Genomic DNA, 18,651 nt, shown 5'->3' on the forward strand with positions numbered 1-18,651 from the left:
TCCTTGTTGTGAGCCTCAAGGATGTCAAGCACTGATGCACAGCAGCGAAACCTAACCTGGAGGAAGCATGTTTGGCCATGACTCCTGCATAACCATCAGAGCAGCTAAGCTGCTGGGTGTTACTCCTACTCTTCTCAAAAAGAAATAAATTAGACATATTTTGTAAAATATATTTGGCATTTCCAGCACACTGGCAAGCTGGTTCAGATATTCAACATATGCCATCAGAGCAGCAAGAACTGCCTCAAGCAGCACGTCTCCAAACCTTGACATCCATCCATCCAACACAGGCCCAAGCTCATTCCCAGCTCCTCTCAGATACCTACAGTCAGACTTGGTCATCACAACAGCTGGGCTACAGCAGGTCAGAAAGGAGAGCACTGATTTCTACTATCCCCAAACCAGTAAGGAAAACACCTTTAAAAGCAGACACCCTACACCCCAGTTTCCACATGCTGATGGTTTCCACTACCCCAGACCAAACCAGAAGGACAGAACTCCCATGTCTGTCCTCAGCTCTGGGCCCTCCACGAAGCTGTTCTGAGCACCCTACCCCTTCCTAACTTCTGCCAACTCATTCTTCTGAGCGGGACAGGAGGAAGAAGGACAACATCAAAAGTAGGGTGAGGTTTCCACTGTTTGGCACCAGACCAGGTCCTGAACCAACACCGTTCAGGAGGGAAACTGGTCTCTACAGGAAGACTCAGCGATGGTCCCATCACTGCCCAGAAGGGATTTCCAAACACGATGCTTTCATCTTAGTCCATAACCCCTCCCAGGTCAACACAGCCCTGTCTTCTTAAAGGAAACTCTTTTATCTCTGTCCACAGGTCTCTCCAAAGCACAAACACTTTGCTCTCCAGTCTAAATGCAAAGTGAAGGCTAATCCAGTTCACAGAACCACTTCCAGAGAACTGGGTCCAAAGCAAACCAGAAACCCTTTTGGGTCCACAAAACACAGAGTTTTTGTCTGGGCTTGACAGAAGGACTGACTGACTCCCTTCTGGCTGGGCTCTGCTCCCACCAGCTGCCCTCCTCGAGCCCCAGGGCATCTCCTGGGGCACCTCAGAAGTATCAGCTAAATTATTCAAACCCCAGACTAATTCCTGCTGCTCACACTCTTTGTTTGCCCCCTGATCAGCAGAGCTGTCTGGTTCCTGGAGGGTTTGTGCTGCCTCCAGTGAAGGGCAAACACAAAGACTTCGATTGGCAGAAGAGGAAATCAATTTAGCAGCTAATAAATATGCAATTTGGGCAATACACATACACTCTGTCTCCCTTGATGCTCATAGCAAAGTTAATGGGCTGTACTCTGCTAAGCACAGAGTTATTGCACGTGCTCCCATGAACAGCAGTTGGGGAGCAGATGCTTGGCAACACCAGGTTGTATTTCCTCACTACCAGCAGTAGCAGAGATCCCTCCACTCAGGTCTTCAGCATGAGGAGTCAAGGTCACACGTTTTGGAAGATGCTCTGCAGCACCACATGACTGTCCTGATGCAAATCCAGGTCTGACACCCTGCACAGGGTCTTTGGGAAGCGAAGGGCCTTGTGGAATCTCCCGTCAGACAGGATGTATTAGAAGGGGGATGGTTAGTAGGTCAAGAGAGGTCCTTCTCCCTCTCTGCTCTGCCCTGGTGAGACCACACCTGGAATGTTGAGTCCAGTTCTGGGCCCCTCAGCTCAAGAAGGACACAGACCTCCTTGGAAGAGCCCAGTGCAGGGACACCAAGGTGATGGAGTGGAACCCCTTCCTTGTGAGGAGAGGCTAAGGGAGCTGGGGCTCTTTAGCTTGGAGGAGACTGAGGGGTGACCTTATTAAAGTTTATAAATATGTTAAGAGTGAGAGTCAGGAGGATGGAGCCAGGCTCTGCTCAGGGATGGCAGCGACAGGACAAGGGGCAGTGGGTGCAACCTGGAGCAGAGGAAGTTCCAGATGAATGTCAGGAGAAACTTTGTCTCTGTGGGGGTGACACAGCCCTGGGACAGGCTGCCCAGAGAGGCTGTGCAGTCCCCTTCTCTGGAGACATTCAAACCCACCTGGATATGTCCTGTGGGATTTAGTCTGGGTGATGCTGCTCTGGCAGGGGGTTGGACTGGATGATCTTTCAAGGTCCCTTCCAACTCCTAACCTTCTGGGACTGATTTTGCCAATTAGAATACTTTGACACAGTCACCCTAAGCATCCAAGCCAGGTGCCTACTGTGGGGGCTGAGCTCCAAGGCTTGTGTCTCAGGCACCCTCCTAACAGAAGCACCAGCAGAAAGCAGCACGTGCATGCAGAGGGACAGCTCATCACGCTGGCTGTTCCACTGTCACAGCCTCACAGAAACACAGCATTCAACTTATCCAGGAGTGGAACTGAGCAGAGACAGGTGAAGTGTCCCTCATCAGGGATTTACCACCAGTTAACTACAGCACGTTAATTAACCCAGCTGCAGCAACACATCTCTCCACAAAGGGAAGACACGTTCCAGGGCTCCACAGCATCACCCACTCGCTGCCTGGGTGTTTCTCTTGTGATCAAACAAGTCTGCAACACAAACAAGAAACCTGAGGATGCAAAAGACTCGACTAACAGGGTGCAGGACTCACTTTGCAGTGAGCAGCACAGTGACTGCACAGGGAGACTGCTGCAGGAGGGCTCCTCTGCCAGCTGCCACTAACCACAAACACCCAAACTGATACAAAAACAACTGATGGAACCACTGGGCCAAGTGACCTAGACACAGATTCTCCTGCACTTCACAAGGGGCACATTTTGCATTGTCCACAAGATGTCAGAGCCCAACCATAAGTGCCCAGAATCAGCACAGGATTCCCCAAAACATCTGTTCATCCCTCCACAGCAGGAGGCCAGACTGTACAATAATAACCATCCATCCTGACAGGAACTTTACAGAAGGTCCCACACCCCAACATGACAAACCCTGAACCAGGACAAAAAGGTTCAACTCCCAGAACCAGCCAGTTTCCTTCACCTGCTGCTACAGTACAGCAACTCCCACCAACCTGAGCAGGAGGCTGTTGTCTCAGCATGCAGCAGAAGGGCAACAAACACACCCATCTCATCACCAACACAGATGCACTGACATCATTGGCAAATCCAAGGTGTTTGCAAACACAAATCTACTTTAAATAAGATCCATGAGACCCAGGGACATCACCAGCACCTTTTGAAAGCCAGCCCAGCTCAGTGCACTCCAGCCTGTGAGAGGCTGCCAGGAGCATCCCATCCATTCAGAGATTTTTGTACCTTTATGAACGTGGCTTCAGTGAAGCCTGGACAGCCACCTGCTGCTGGTTCCTGTCCCACAGGGCAGAGCACCACACAAACAATCCCTGCAGCTTCTTCCTCTGGCAGAGTTTTTCTCCACAGCCTCCCCAGCTACTCCTCCTGTTGGGAAGCAGGTCTCCATTTTTCTTTTCAACCCATGTAAAATCTCATCAGACCTAAAGCCAAGGGAAAGCATCTGACTTCAAAGGCAGCATCACATCCAGCTGTACGAGACTAACAAGGTGCTTCGGTGGGTCTGATACACACAGAGCTCCACGTGCTTACAGAGACCCCTGTAAGTAGCACTGTGCTGCACACACAACAGAGCTGTGAATAAGAGGGGTCTGGAGAACTCCTGAACAAAACCAAGCTGAAGAAAGTACACATTTTCTTCTTGTTTATCCCTTCCTGACAAGTCACCTTCCTCTCCCTTGAACACCCCTCATCTCGACAAACAACAGTGTGAGTTCCATGCCTGCTGGCTCCATCAAACAGCAACAGATGACTGAAAAAGCCCCCCAGCACCTAATGAGAGTGTATTTCTGGGCTGCTCCTTTACCCAGAACACAGACATGAAGAACATCAGCTGATTACAAGCAAACTGAAATGGAAAGCTGCAGTGGAAAAGCAGGCTCACATCTGAACCCAGTGCTGCAGGTGCATGCTGAGGCTGACACACAAGCGACTCTGGTCAGCCATCTCCTGGCACAGGGACCACACAGGAATAAACTGGGAGGCACAAGCAAACTGAAACACGTTGCTTTGCTCACTGCACAGCTGGTTTTACCTTCTGGAACAACTGTGTCCAAGCAGACCTCCACCCTCAGTCTGAGGGCTCTGCCCTTCTCAGTGTGCACAGTAACACTCACCAGCTTTGTAACCCCACTGTGGGCAAGAGCAGCGTCACCTCCTGATGCTGTTCAGCTCCCACCTGCTAAAGACCTGGCTCCCTCTGCCTATGTCAGAGTAAGAACAGGTGATTAACACACAGTGATAGACAACACTTACTTTACTACCAAGAGTAAGGATTAACTCTCCCCTCTGGTCCCCCTCTCGTTCCATCTTCCTCACTTTACCTCCATCACATGCTCCATTTGACCTGGCCATTCACACACACCCTCACAGCTAACCCAGTGCCTGCTGCTCTCCTTCACCACCTCTCCAACTGCCTTCTTGTTCCACAAATTCCACTCTCTGACATTTCCTAAGCAAACTGCTTTGTTTGCTGGGGCTTCTCTTGCTTCCTCCATCCACACCAGGTCCATCCAGCCACAGCGACTGATGAAGCTCATCACGGTGCTCACCAGTGGTGCCAAGCAGAAACAATCCTCCACCTCTCAAAGAGCCTCCCACAAGCTCTTTTCCACCAGTGAAAGTCACAGGGCTGAGCTCCCTCATACACAGGCAGAAACCCACCTCCCAACTCCAGTATGTCACCAGTGCCCTGAATGGCATCTCAGGGCAAGGCTCCAGTCAGTCTCCTGATGCACACAGACCCCTTGGCAACCTCCCTGCCCAGGTTCATCACAGCATGGGGAGCTCTCTAACCAGATAGGGACCTTTTCTGACCTTTGCTTATGGTTGGAGTGGGGTAGAGAGGGTGTGAAGGGAACCAGGAATCCCAAATTCCAGCCCAGTTTGACCCAACACATCTGAACCACCACTCTGAGAAGACATACACAATAAATACACTTTGCTTTCAAAGGACACCAGAGCATCACGAGCAGCAGGCACTCCAAGAAGTCCCAGCTGCCTCCAGTCTTCCCAAACACAGGAGCTGAATCAGTTCCAGCTCCTGCCTGGCACTGGAGGTAGGAGGAGTGACTCCACAGGTTGCAATTAGAATCACAATTCTTCCTGTGCCTTGGAATTAATTACATTTCTACATTTCACACCACCATTCTGCAAATGACAATTTTCTACAGAACATCAGCAGCAGAGACTCTTACTAATTTTGGCAACAAGAGAAAGGCAAAATTGCTCCAGTTGCAGTTTGGGTGTTGTTTTTCCTTAAATGACTGTCAAACTTCCCACAGAATCTGTTTTTCTCTACAAACCATCCAGGACACTAACTAAGCAGGGCTGCTCCCAGGCTCAGAAGGACAATTCTTCACACCAGCACCCAGCCAGCCTCTGGTCTGCAGGCAATAAACACAAATTACCATTTCAAAAATGATGCAACAGGAGCTATTTTCCATGCTTACAATTCCTGCTCTCCTTTGTCTCTGAGCTGCCAAGGGCACCTCCAACAAGGCACCATCAGCTGCACTGGCCAAGGGACCCTTTGGGAAGAAACAGAGTGCCCAGGGTCGTGGGCACCAGCAGCCACCACAATTAGCCAGGGGAAGACACCAGCATGAAGCTGCAACACACCCAACACAAGGTGAGCAGCCTGTAGCAGCCCACTGCGTGGCCATGAGGCTTGAAGGCCACTGTGCTCAGCACAAGGACAGCCTGGTGTCCCTTCCTCTCAGTCCTGTCACCTGAAGGGACTTTAGCCAGCGTGCATCAGGAGTGCTGCAGGATGTGAAGTTAAAGACCAACCAGGATGGCTTGTAGAAACCTCCTAGATCTGCTGTCCCAGCTCCAGACAGGAATGTAACAGCCTAAATTGCCATGAAGTCTTCTCCCTGCACCACACCCCCAGCCTTCTGCCAGCCCCCTGAGAGCAGACACCCCTTGAAAGCCACCAGCCCTCCGATGGGGACAGCAAGAGGCTCCTGCACAGGCCCCACTCCCCATGGACTGCTGTCCAAAAGAGCACAGCTACAGCTCCCAGAGCCACCCCACCCTCTCCCACCACCTCCCTTGCAGCAGAGGTTGCACAAGCCAGGCCTGACAGTGTTTCTGGCTGAAAAAGCAACTGAGCAAAACATTTTTTTAAAATATAATTACTTGTTCCTAGCTTAATGACTTCCCTGATCCACCTCACCATGCTGCTTAAGCCAATTAAATCAACACTGACACAGTCCTACCTGCTTTCCTCCCCACCCAGCAACACATTCCCACACCTCCCTTGCACCAGGTGCTTGCCCAACCCCACCACAAGCAAACCCCAGGCCTGCAAACTGTGGCAGTCTCACTGCTTTTGGGTGGGTTTGCTTTGCCACAGCTCACCTTGCCTTGGCGACCACTCAGAGGGAGCAGGACACGTGCCTGGGGCAAGGCCATGGTGCAGGAGAGCAGCTGGACCTGCTCTCTCCTCCTGCAGCCCCATCAGCCCCTTCCCATCCCACCCACAGCCCCCTGGGCTTTGCACAGACAGTCATGTGGCTGCACAAGGTTGTCCTCCTGGGATGGTTTCTTGCTGGCTGCAAGAACCTGCCTTCACCTCCTGAGCCCACCCGGGGTCCGTCCCACACTCAGCTCCTCCCAGGGCACCTGAGCACTCACCTGTTAAAGAAAAACAAAGCATCCCCTAACAGCAGCTCCCACCACAAGCACTTGTGTATCACCAAACTGGCCCCACTGCCCTGAATTCATAATGAAAAAGCCACCCTGAAACCAGGGGAAGGGACCTCAAGAGATCAACCCCCCTGCCAAAGCTCTGCCTGGAGAAAGGACGCAGGTGGCACCTCATCACAAGCTCAGAGGACGTTAGTTTCTCAGGGCAGGGAGCAAACCCAACTATTGGCCCCCAAAATACTCAGGGTCCAGAGGGAATGATACATAAATATCAGAGTCAGGGGTTAGGCAGCAATACAAGGGGCAACACAGGGAACTGTAACTACAGGGTTACTTCTGGTTTTATCACAGCTGCTCTGGCACACTGCAGGCAAGTTTTTAATCTATGTGCTTAATTTACAGTGCTTGAGACTCTGGTTTCCCAAAGGTGCTGTTAATGTGCAGAATGCCACCTCCCCAGGGCCCAACAGGTGCCCAACTCCATCACAAGACCTTCACACAGGGGAAGCCACAAACAGCAAAGCTTCACCTTCCAACTCACAGCACACCAGAGTCCTCAGAGTACAGTGCCAGTCCCTGCCCCAACAGGTGCCCATCCGTCTCAGGACACCCTGCCCTACCAGGACAGAACACAGGCTGCAGCAAACACCTCTGAGAGGAGTTATTTGCTGAGAGCCCCTGCACCTTGCTGGCAGAGAGTGGGGCCTCTCCTTCTAAAGAGCTCCCAAGCACAGCAAACAGCTTCTTTAGTATTACCCTCCCTGTATCACACAGAAAACCAACAGACCAGCGCTGCATTGCCTCAGCCCTGGTCCAGCAGAGAGTGTCCTACCCCGGTGTAAGAGGGGAGGAAAGCCTCGGGGGGGGTTGCTGGAGAATAAACCTCCCCCGTTCTCGCAAGAGCGCTCAACCTTCAACAAGTGCAGGCAGGAAGGGCTGGCAAGGCGACCCTACGGCACCGCGGTGCATTTCCACCGGCACAGACCAAAACCCAAGCAGGAGCCACCGCTGCCCGGCCCCGGCCCCGCGGCCTTCGCAGGCCCCGGGCAGCAGGAGCCCCGCGCACTGCGGCTGAGCGGAGCCGGGGCCGGGGCAGCGCTGTGCTGCCGCAGGCCCGGCCGCTGCCGGCTCCGCCGCGTCCCGGGCAGCGCAGCGCGGCTCCGGCTGGGCCGCCCCGGGGATGCCGCCGCCTGCGGGCTGCGCGGGTCGCCCCGGAGAGGCCGCACGATCGTCCCGGGCAGGAAGAAGCCGCGTCCCGCCGGCCTTTGTCCCCCTGGGCAGCTCCCTCCCGCCGCCGGCAAGGGCTCCCGGGCAGGCTCCGTGCCCCACGGCAGCGCCGGACGCGGCGGCGGGCAGGGCAGCCCTTCCTGCCGGGGAGCCCGCCGGGCGCGGCCGGGCGGCACGGAGCGGCGGGGCAGGCCCGGAGCGGGGCCTGGGCCAGCTCGCCCCCCACCACCCCGCACCCCCCCCCCCCCCAGCGACCACGGCGCGGGCTCCCCGCGGTCAGCGCCGCTCCGGCCACGGCCGCGCCCCGGCGGGGTCCCGAGAGCCGCGGCCCGCCCGGGGCGGCCATCACCCCGCGGCCGAGGGTTCGCCCTCGGGAGCGGCCCCCCCCCCCGCTCGGCCCGGGAGCGGCGAGACCCGCGGCGGACACCGCGCTCCGGGGGCTCGGCCCGGGCCCGCCGAGGCCTAGCGCGGGGCGCGCCGCCCGGCCCGGAAGCGGCGGCCGGGCCGCGGCCTAGCGCGGGGCTGCTTACCCTGCATGCTGCTGGCGGCGGCGTGCGCCTGCGGGCCGCCCGGGCCCGGCCCGCTCCCGCCGCCGGCGCCGGAGCCGCTGCTGGGGCTGGGAGTCGCCATTGTGTGCGCGGAGAGGGAGCAGCGCGGCGGCTGCAATGCAGCAGGGACCCTCCCAGGCAGGACACCTAGAGCCCCGCCGCCGTATAGCAGCCGCCGCCGCCGCAGCCGCCCCGTCCGCCCCCGGGCTGGGGCCGCCGCTTAACCCCTCCCAGGCGGGGCGCCCGCAGCCCCGGCGCCCTGCGGCAGCCGCTGCGGCGGGGCGGGAGCGGGCGCTGCCTCCCGCGGGGAATGGAGGGGGGGGGGGGGCGGGGGAAGCCCCCGCCGCCCTCCGGGGCCGGGCTCTCCGCCAGACCCCTGCCCACCCCGCCGCGCCGCCTGCCCCGGGCGCCGCGCGTCCCCGGGGTCTCCCGGCCCGGTGCCGGCAGCCCCGCTCCGCGCCCGCCTCCGCCGGCAGGAGGGGCATCGCCCGCAGCCCCCCCCCCCCCCCATCCCCCGGGCCACGGCTCCCCCGGCAGCCCCGCAGCCCCCACGCTCCGCACTCCTCCACCTCCCGTCTCGGCGCTCGGGGAGGCCCCTCGAGGGCCCGCAGCTGGGCCGAGCGGCTTTCCCGGGCTGCTCACCCGCGACTCTCCCTCCCAGCCCAACAGCTACTTGCAGACTTCTCACCCCTTCCCTGGCCGCAGCTTCCTGCTGTGTTTTCCATGATGCCCGGGGATCACTCGCCATACACAGGTCTCCTCTGCGTTTTCTTCCCTCCCTTGGCTGCCACTGTCCCTCCCAGCACACTGCTCTACCTCTGACTCCAGAGACCTTCCTGCCTGGACAGCACGTGCAGTGAAACGGGTCCCCCAGAGCCGCTCCAGCCTCCTGCATGACATGGGCAAGTCTCCTCACCTATGAGAGTCCTGGTTTCCTCATCTGCAAGACAGAAATAACAGCAGCCTCCTTGATTAATTGAGACCCATTAAGGAAAGAACTGGACACTCTTGTCCTTTGAGCTTGGGGAAGCACCTTCTCCCACCTGAGTCTTCTTTCTCCCTGCTCAGTTGCACGTGGGGTCAGGGAGATGGGCTGAGACCCAAGAAGTAGTCCCTAGAGCACAGAAAGAGCACAGCCTTCTGCCTGACCCCTGCTCTCCAGTATCCGCAGGAATGCCACACTGTCCTCATGCAAAGGGAGAATGTCCCCTTTCTTGGGCTGCTACCCTCAGCTGTCCCACTCTAGTCCCTGCTCTCTCAGGACATTGCTGCCTCTTTCAAAGCCACCCACAGCCTGTCCCCTCCACCACTCTGGGTGGAGAGGAGCAGGAAACACAGAGCTTCCCACAAGAACAGTCCTTCCTGAATGTGGTTTGTACGGGTGCTGTGGGTGGAAACCAGTGCCAGCACCTAGCAAAACCCATAACAGATCCACAGACCCCACAGGACCCGGCAGCACAAGCATCCTTATCCTCTCCTCTCACACAGGATACCTCACTGCCGAGCACCAACAGATCCCAACCCTGTATCCTCACCTACCTAATACCAGGGAGCACCAAGGATGGCAGCTCTGCAAGGAAGGAGTCACAGGACTGGAGCACAGCATGGTGAACAGGCAGTGACCTCAGCAGTAAGAGCCCAGACCCGAGCAAGGCAGGCAGGGCAGGTCCTGTAGCAGTAACCAAGGCTCAGCCCAGACTCCAGACAAGTTCACTACAGCGAGCAGAGCAGGGGGGAAATCAAATCCTCAGGTCAGGGCCTGGCCCTCAGTCACAGGACACAGCGGCAACATGTACAGACCAGAAGGAAAACAAAGTAGAAGCTCACCTTAAAAACAGCTCCCAAGAGAAAGAGCAGCACAGACTCACCCTGTACTACCCCAGCTCTTCCTGCTTTTGTTTCAAAGTGCTCTAAGGCCACCTGATGCCTGTCAAACCCCTTGCTCTTAGCAGCAAACTGACATCAAATGCTGCTGAGAGTTAACTCTGGGGGGTGCTCCAGGTCCTGACACAAAACACTGCCCTTCTCCCCCCAACCCAACTTTCCTTTCCCTTTACTCCCTCACTTAACCCTTCTCCTCCACCCTAACCTAGAGCACTAGGCCAAAGCTGGCACCATGCAGGCTGTGGAACTGAAACCTGTTACCTACTGGCAAGAGCTCACAGCCAAGTTCTAACTCTACTTTGCACCACCTGCATGTGGTTTAGTTACAGTCAGGTAAGTTCCTCCTGTTTATAACCTCTCCCCCCCCACCCCCTTCAAGTCTGGGAGGATCAACAATACTTGTCCTGGCAGCTGTTTGTGAAACCTGTTCTTAAAGACCTCTAGTGATGGAGATTGTGCCTTTCCCCAGCAATCTGTTCTGGCACCTTCTATCCTGATATTATCTGAAAGCCTGACTTAAGCTGTCTTGTCTGAGCTGAAATCCTTTGTATCCTGTTGTCCTGGTTCTGGCCAGGCCAGAGTCACCCTCCCCAGGCATCCAGCACAGGTGAGCTGAGTTATCCCAGGGGAGCTGAGTTATCCCAGGGGAGGTGAGTCATCCCAGGTGAGATGAGTCAGCCTGGGCTGTTTCCACACCCCCTGACATCACTGCCCTATAAAAGGGGCTGGTTGGGGAGGGGTAAGGGTTTGGTGCCTCCAGGATGGTCTGAGTGTGGCTGGAGTGTTGGGTCTGTCAGTCTGTCCTTGCATTGTGCAGCACTCTGTATTCATCAGGTCAGTGAGTTACTCTGTGTTAGCACTGGGTGTGAGTGTAACTGGCTGTTATTGTTCTATATTCACAGTGTTTTTTGTCAGTAAATTATTATTTTTGAAGTACAACATCCCTAACCAGGCATGTTATTCCAGCTTGTGATGGAGGCCATGCTCCTGGTTCACACACTCCAGGGCTGTGGTTGTCTTTTCCCTGCTGGTGCTCAGTTTGCTCTCTGTTGTACCCTGGAATCTTTTTCAAAAAGCCACATCCACCCAGTTGTTCCCTTACCTGTATTAGTGTTGCTCCCTGCTCACAAAGCTCATACCTAAGGCTGGACCTGTTGAATTTTGCCCTCCAGGTTTCAGCCCATTTGTTTGTGCTGAACTCCTGGGTTTGCTGCCCTTGGCAGTCTGCAATAATGTGCAGGTAGAGTAAGACCAGGCTGTTAACTGGAGTAATTAAGAAGTTCTGGCATCAGAATGGGCCCTTGTACAAACCCTTTTGGCCCATCCTTCCAGTCTGACAGCCACTGATAATTAGTACTTGAGGTACAATTGTCTCATGGATTTTGCACTCACCATGTGCTTGTATCTCCTCAGCAGAAGGTCAGGACACCTGATGTTAAAAACCTTCCTAAAGTCAATAGATGACACGTGCCACTTCTCACTTGATGACTGACAGACTGTGCCATCCCAGGAGGTCAGGCTGGCTTGTCAGCTCCTGTTCCTGAGGAGATCCCAGAGGTGGCTGTCCATCCCCTTGCTGTGTTCCAGGTGCTCACCAGTGCCTTGTTTAACTGGCAGTTCCAGGACTTTTCTGGGAATTGGGAATTACTTTAAGTTAGGATTAAAGCAAAGCAGCTGACAAAGCATAAACAAGACCAATTAATTTGGGTGAGCTCTTTAAAACTAATGAGGCCAAAGAAGGTTTGTAATGTGGGATTATAATCAGGATGAGAAGGTCAATCTCTTAAACACTGGAGACGTGTCCCCTGAAGTCAGTGAATCGGTGAACACGGGCTCCACCCTCCCTGCTCATGGCACTGGTTGAGGCCACTAAAACCAAAGCCCTTTTGGCAACGTCAGCCCTGTAACCACATGTTTATCTCTGGCTGTGCCTCTCAGTGGCCCCCAGAGCCCCGGGGCCGGGAGTTCACCGAAGCCCCTGAGCCCAGCTGGCCAATCCGAGCAGAACCCATCCCGGTCACTCGTGGCAGTGTCACCAGTGCCAGCGCGGGGCAGGTCCCGGGATGGGACTGGGGAGGCTCCAGTGGCACCTCTGGTGCTGGATCCCCTTCCCCAGCCTGGCTGCTGCCCCCGCTCAGCGCGGGTGCCGGTGCCGGTCAGAGATGCGCCCCAGCTCTCCTGGGCTGAGCCGCCGGCCCCGCGGGGCTGGGAAGGGAACGAGTTTTACCTCCCACCGAGGGACTATCCAGTACCCCCAGCGATTCTCCAGGGTACTGAAGGCTCTTGGCCTCCCTCTTACGGGAGGAAGCGGCACTGCCGGCGCCTCCCCAGAGCCTGCTCCGTGCGGGGCAGGGCCGGGGCTCCAAGCGCTCCCGAGGGCTGCCAGAGCTTTCGAGCGAGCGATCCTCCGCCTTCCCGCTGCGCTAAGCGCGCCCAAGGCCCAACCCCCCGAGTCTGTCACGCGTGGCGGGCTCAGGGCCGCACCAGGCCCGCGCCGGGAGGAGGCCCGTCCCCGCCTCAGAGCGCTGCCCCGAGCGGCCCAGGCCCGGCCCCAGCCCCGGGCGGGCAGCAGGCGGCCGCGCCCCCGTGGAGGAGGAGGAGGCGGAGGCCGCGCTGAGCATGGCGGGGCGGCTCTGGCGCCTTTGCAACCTGCTCATGGCCGCCTTCTTCGGGCTAGCGGCCGCCGTGCAGGTGAGGGCGGTGCCGCCTGACGCCCCCGGCCTGGGGGGGGGGGACACGGACCCCGTCCCTGTCCCTGCCCGCGGAGCCTGGCCCCGGCCGCGGGGCTGCTGCCGGGCCGGGCTCTCAGGTCGTGCCTCTTCCCTGCAGGTGAACGACCCCGACTCCGAGCTCTGGATCGTGAGTACGGGCCGCCCCTGCCCGCGGGGCCGCCCGATTAACGCTGCTCCCCGCCCCGAGCTGACGAGCAGGCGGGGGTCCGGACAGCATCCTCCGTCTGCCGCGACGGCCGAGGCGGGGCTGCGCTCCCAGGATCTTCCCTGCCTCGCCGCAGGCCCGGCCCTGCCGCTGCCCTGTGCAGGGCACCCCTGGCCGGGCCGCACCCGGCTCCGCCGCAGCTCAGTTCGCTCGGATCAGCAGCTGGGCAGCCGCCTGCCCCCCCCCACCCCCGCCCGGCTCGGCAGGGCAGCCCCAGTGCCCAGGGGAGGTCTGGAGAGCAGCCCTCTCCTCCTCTCTGCCTGCTTGCCAGCCCTTTCCCGGTGCATGGCTGGTGGCCCTGGCCTGGTGTGGGCTGGAGGGGACGGGAGCTGCTGGGGGGGCAGGGGCTGTCCCCCTGCACGCCCCTTGTGCGGGGGTACATCCCTTGTGTGGGTGAGCCCAGCTGGAGCGTGAGCAGCCGAGGGTGCTCCTGCCCCCAGGGGAGACACCCAGTGCAGGTGGAGGGCTTGGGGGTCCCGCAGGGGCTTTACCCGGGGTATGGATGTGCAGAGCAGGGACTCTGCAGCAGGCTGGCTGGGCAGCGAGTACTCTGCACCCCAAAAGCTGAGGGACTTGGCTGGTGGTCCCAGGTTCTGGGTGGTGATGGTGAAGATGAGCGGTAGCAGTGCCAGGGCATGCAGAGGGACAGGGGCTGGCTGCTGTGAAGGGCAGAGGCATTGATGGGGCTCGGGTTGGTGTGCCTCAGCTTCTGCTTCCTTACCTTGCTACCTTTTGGTACAGAGTACATTTATGTTTCATTAATAGGTCGTCTACTTAGTGCCAGCTGCCCTGACGCTGCTTGTTGGCATTAACCCTTCAGTAACAGGTATGATATTGATGTGCAAAACGAGTGTCTGCTCAAATTATTCTCCCAGCAGATTTGTTTTTAATGAGTCACAGGTTAAGATCAGGCTGCTTGGAAACACGTCCTGCTGCCTTTTGAGGGTGAAAAGCTGTGGAACCTGCATCTACAAAAGCTGCTTGTTGGCTTAGTGCTCGTGGTTGGACCTGGTGCAGGTGAATGTAGGAGTCCTGCTGCTGTGATGGCCTTACCTTTGCACCCAGATCCCAGTGCTCCCAGCCTGAGTGGAGTGTGAACCTGGGATCATGCTTTGACCTGGGCTCTGCTGCTCACATGGGCACTGTAATCACTTGGGGGGTTTGTTGTAAATCTGCAGTTTTGCTCTTCTGTGGCTCAGGAGTTGAGCCCTGCAGAGTCCCCTGAAAGAGCTGAAGGACCCATCAGTGTTGTGCATTACAGCTGCCCCACAGAGAGCAGCGATGGGGATGTTCAGAGGCTTCAGTGCAGTGACTGAGTTTCCAAGGGCAAACACTGAGGGAGCTAAATCTGCAGTCACATGTTGAGTGAGTCAGATCAGACGTGGTCCAGGACTCCAGAAACTAGTTAATTTTTTGTATTTTCATCCAATTCCAATAATTTAAAAATAACATGTTATGAATACTTACTGTGAATAAACTCAACACAAGCTTGTGCCCAAACCAAAAATCTTAAGGGGTGCCCAGTGGTGTCACAAACTGCACCACTGCAGTCTCTTGGCTTTCTGGCTACCTGAGCATTTAAAGGGGCAGCATTCATGAAACCACAGCCCATGAGGGTTGGTTGGTTGGCTGTGGTTTGGAATGTTTCAGGGGAGGTCTATTGGTGTGGTAGCTGTAGCTTCAACATGGCATCTGGCTAGTCAGGAGGGTCTGTGTACTAAACTCACTGCTAGGTCTTTGTTAGTTGTACCAAGATCTGTGTGAAAGGAAGATTAAAATAGCACAACTACCTTGTAACTGGGGTTTCTGTACTTTTCCCAAGGGATATTTGCCATTCAAGTCTGTGGAAGACCCAGATTCTGCTTCTGCTGAGCTGCAGTGAGTTCAGCCAGATGGGGAATCAGTTACAAGGATGGCTCCCTAGTTTTGGCAGCCCATCATTTTTAACACTTGCCTGGCAGGGGCAGTGCCCAGAAAAGACTGGTTTTAACTGTACAGTGTCTGCTGGTGACACTGGGGAGAGCACGGAGAGCTGCCTGTGTCATCTGCTGCCCTCTCCCCAAGCCCCTGGGCACAGACCTAGAAAACCCCAAGAATCAGAGGGCCTGGTCAGGTGTTTGACATCACCTGTATTTCTCTAAGCACATCAGTCCCCAGGCAGAGATGTCACAAGCACTGTTCATGGGCAAAGGCACAGGCTGGTTGGGGAGTGTGAGGGAAGATGCTTGTGGTGGTCTCTCAGCTCCTCTGGGAGCTGGGGCTCGCTCCCCCAGCCCCAGGTACCCCTCTGGGGTGACGCTGAGCCTCTGCTATGGCTGTGAGCCCCTGAAAGGCCACTCCTCTGACTTGAGAGCACTTTTTTTGCAATCCACCTTGTGATTCTCTCCATGTGTGGTGAATGTTGGAGCCTGTTTTGTTGGCTGGAGGGGAGAGGGAACAGCTTTCACTGAGCTGCTGCTGCCCAGAAGCTGCATTGCTAAGAAAGCAAGCCCCAAGCATTCAGGCTGACCTGCACACCTTAGCAGCTTCCCTGGCTGTAAAGATGCTGGTGTTAATTCCATCCCCCTGCCTCAGGTGTGTGTGCTTGCTGGAAGCAAGTGACTCGGTGGCTTTTCAATCCCTGGGGTGTACTTCATGTCACACTGCAGTTGCTGGCAGTCATTTTTCCCCCCCTCCTCAGGTAATGGTGTTTGGAGGAGCCTTTGTGACCTTCATTCTGCTGGGTGTATTGTTGGGACCATTGTCTTGGCTTACTCCCTCTTTGCTTCTGCTCAAGGAAACATCCTGCATGAAGAGGAAGGCAGGTAAGTGGATTTTGACTTTCCCCTGCACAAATGCAGCAGGCCAGGCCCTCTCCTTCTGGGCATCACCTCACTAAGATTGATTTGCAGGGCTCTTGCAGTGGGTGCTGTTGGTGCAGGGGAACCAAACCAAGGAGCAGGGACCACAGTGCTGCAGCAGAAAAGAGCTGAAGGGAGTCAGCAGGTGTGATTGCCTGCCTGCAGCTGGGGTTAACTGGGAGCAGCTCTGGATTTCAGAGAGCAGGGGATGAGCACTGTGAAACACCTTCCTGCTCTCTTGCTGGAGCTGTAGGGATTAGTGTTTAGATATTCTCCAGGGGATGCTGCATCTCTCTGGGACTGGGGGGGTGGATTCCCACCTGGGCTTGCTGTTTGCAGCAGTAGGTGCCCCTGCTCAGTACTGGGGGTGGGGGGAAGCACTGGCAGCTCTTGCAGCTCTTCACCCTCTGCAGTGCTGGGGTTTTGCTGGGTGTTCAGGAGGGAGATGTGAGTTTAGCAGTGGAACAAAAAGCAGGGCAGGATTTTCAGCAGCTGTGCAGCTTGGGCACGTGTGTTTGTGGTGGGAGGCAGGGTGACTCCCTGGAAACACCTTCGCAGTTACAGTCCCAGTGGAGTTCCCTGAACCTCTGCAGAGGGAGGCAGCACACACTTACACTGCTGTTCTGGAGGCAACAGTTGCTTCTAAAAGCAAACATCCGATTGTATTGCTTTCTAATCTCTTTTGTTTGGCTTTTCAGAGAGTTGTTAGGGCTGCTGATTGTTGCCATATGGATGAGTCTTTGTCGCAGCTCAGCAAAGTAAGTTTGGGCTCTGGGTGGGTTTTTCTCTTTGCAGCCCATTCCTATGCTCACACTCAGCAGCCAGCCTCTTGAGAACACAGCTGGCTTTGGCTGCTGCTTCTGCTTCATGTCACTGCCTGAACCTTCTCAGATACCCCAGCAGCAGTAGTTGGTGCCTGTAGGATTTGCAGAGGTAAATGTCTGGGGAGAGGGGTGGGAAGTAAAGCTGCACAAGGCATCTGTACTGCTGTGGGGTCTGTGGTCTTTGTTATGGGTTTTGCTAGGTGCTGGCACTGGTTTCCACCCATAGCACCCACACAAACCATGTCCAGGAATGACTGTTCTTGTGGGAAGCTCTGGGTTTCCTGCTCCTCTCCACCCAGAGTGGTGGAGGGGACAGGCTGTGGGTGGCTTTTGAAAGAGGCAGCAATGTCCTGAGAGAGCAGGGACTAGAGTGGGACAGCTGAGGGTAGCAGCCCAAGAAAGGGGACATTCTCCCTTTGCATGAGGACAGCGTGGCTTTCCTGTGGCATTGGCCATGACTGCTCATGAACTGCAAAGTGAACTGCTCCCAGTTCACAGAACTTTCCAGTGAAGGCCTCTGCTGGTGTCCTGGTCTCTGCTGCACCCATCTGAGCAAGCAGGTGATGCAGAGCTGGTGGTCAGTGCTGGGTGGGTGCCTGGTCTGCAGCAGCTCCTCATTTTTCCCCTCCAGCCTTTTCCAAGGAGGCTGCTACAGCAGTTCTGCTAAATTCCTGTTAGCTGGGACCATGAGAAAACCCCAATCTGCCAAACAGAACCTCTGAGCTGGGAAAACATGTCAGAGATGCTCTGAGCAGCCTGGTGGGGTTTTGGGGGTATTTTCCCCTCACCTCAGTGTAGCCTGAGGTGGCAGAAGGACTTTTTCACCCAGCACGTGGTGCCTCTCCAGCAGCTCCCTTCAAGTGGCCACAGGCTCTCTTGCTGTTCAGTCTCACCTCACCTGCAGCCAGGTGTGAGGGTTCTGGTACAGTCTGACCTGAAGTGGCTGTTACATTTGCTTCCTTGCAGGAGCCCCCTGGGCCGCGTTGGCTTGGCAGCTGCCACGGTGGCGGCTCTGCTGCCCCTCCTGTCCTGGCTGTATGTTTACATGAACAGAGAGATGCGGGCAGCCTGGCCAGCACACTGCAAAACTGTCATTTAATGGGCTGGGAGGAGCTACAGGATCAGTGTTCTGCCCTTACTTGCCTTTGCTTTTGGGCTTTAATGAACAGTTGGTTCCGTTTGCTGTGTCCTGAGCACTCCTGGGTGCTTCAAAACAGCAGGGGCTGAGATTAGTTAGAAAAATTGAGGATCACTGTCAAATCCAAGTGAGGAATTTTCTGTTTGAGTTCTCTGAATGTTTCCAAAGCACTGTTGGATCTAAATGTGTGTTCTAATGGTATATTCAAGGTATCCTGACATCCCCAGATCACTCTGCAACCACCTTGTACTTTGGGAAATCTACTGTTCTGTACTGTAAGGGAAAAGTAAAGCAAACACTTTGTTTCCTTAAATCACTGTTTACAGCCATAAAATTTCCAGATATCTGCCTGGATAGTCCACTGAGAAGAACCAAAAACATGAGCAGTCTGTATTTCATTTCCTATGCTAAAATTGTACACAGAATGTACCTGAAGAAGTATTGCTGCTGTTAGCTGCAACTGAGAATGACTGGGTTTACAGAGTAATAAATACTATTTTTCTAAAGAAAATTCAACAAGAGTTTCCACAGCTTCATTTTCTGTGAGGTGCAGGCTCAAGACTTGAATTTT

At 55.8% G+C, this 18,651-nt stretch overlaps 2 protein-coding genes across 2 annotated transcripts in view; one reads left to right on the forward strand and one right to left on the reverse strand.

The window, feature by feature from the left end:
• MAP2K4 (mitogen-activated protein kinase kinase 4) overlaps window positions 1-8,539 on the reverse strand; it is a gene marked incomplete at its 5' end in the record, with an annotated part of 58,852 nt that extends 50,313 nt beyond the window's left edge. Inside the window, one exon of the mRNA XM_084273510.1 lies at window positions 8,440-8,539. Within this exon, the coding sequence (XP_084129636.1) occupies window positions 8,440-8,539 (100 nt within the window). The remainder of the gene's footprint in view (window positions 1-8,439) is intronic.
• A 4,421-nt stretch (window positions 8,540-12,960) lies between these two features.
• TMEM220 (transmembrane protein 220) lies at window positions 12,961-18,105 on the forward strand (the record flags this gene model as incomplete). Its single annotated transcript, XM_084273699.1, has 6 exons — window positions 12,961-13,032; window positions 13,171-13,200; window positions 14,044-14,104; window positions 15,959-16,082; window positions 16,817-16,876; window positions 17,909-18,105. 6 exons carry the CDS (start codon window positions 12,961-12,963, stop codon window positions 18,039-18,041), a joined length of 480 nt encoding a protein of 159 aa, XP_084129825.1. The 3' UTR covers window positions 18,042-18,105.
• Between the last annotated feature and the right edge of the window lie 546 nt (window positions 18,106-18,651).

This window comes from Gallinula chloropus (genome assembly GCF_964237585.1).
Source record: "Gallinula chloropus genome assembly, chromosome: 20".
Taxonomy (NCBI): Eukaryota; Metazoa; Chordata; class Aves; order Gruiformes; family Rallidae; genus Gallinula; species Gallinula chloropus.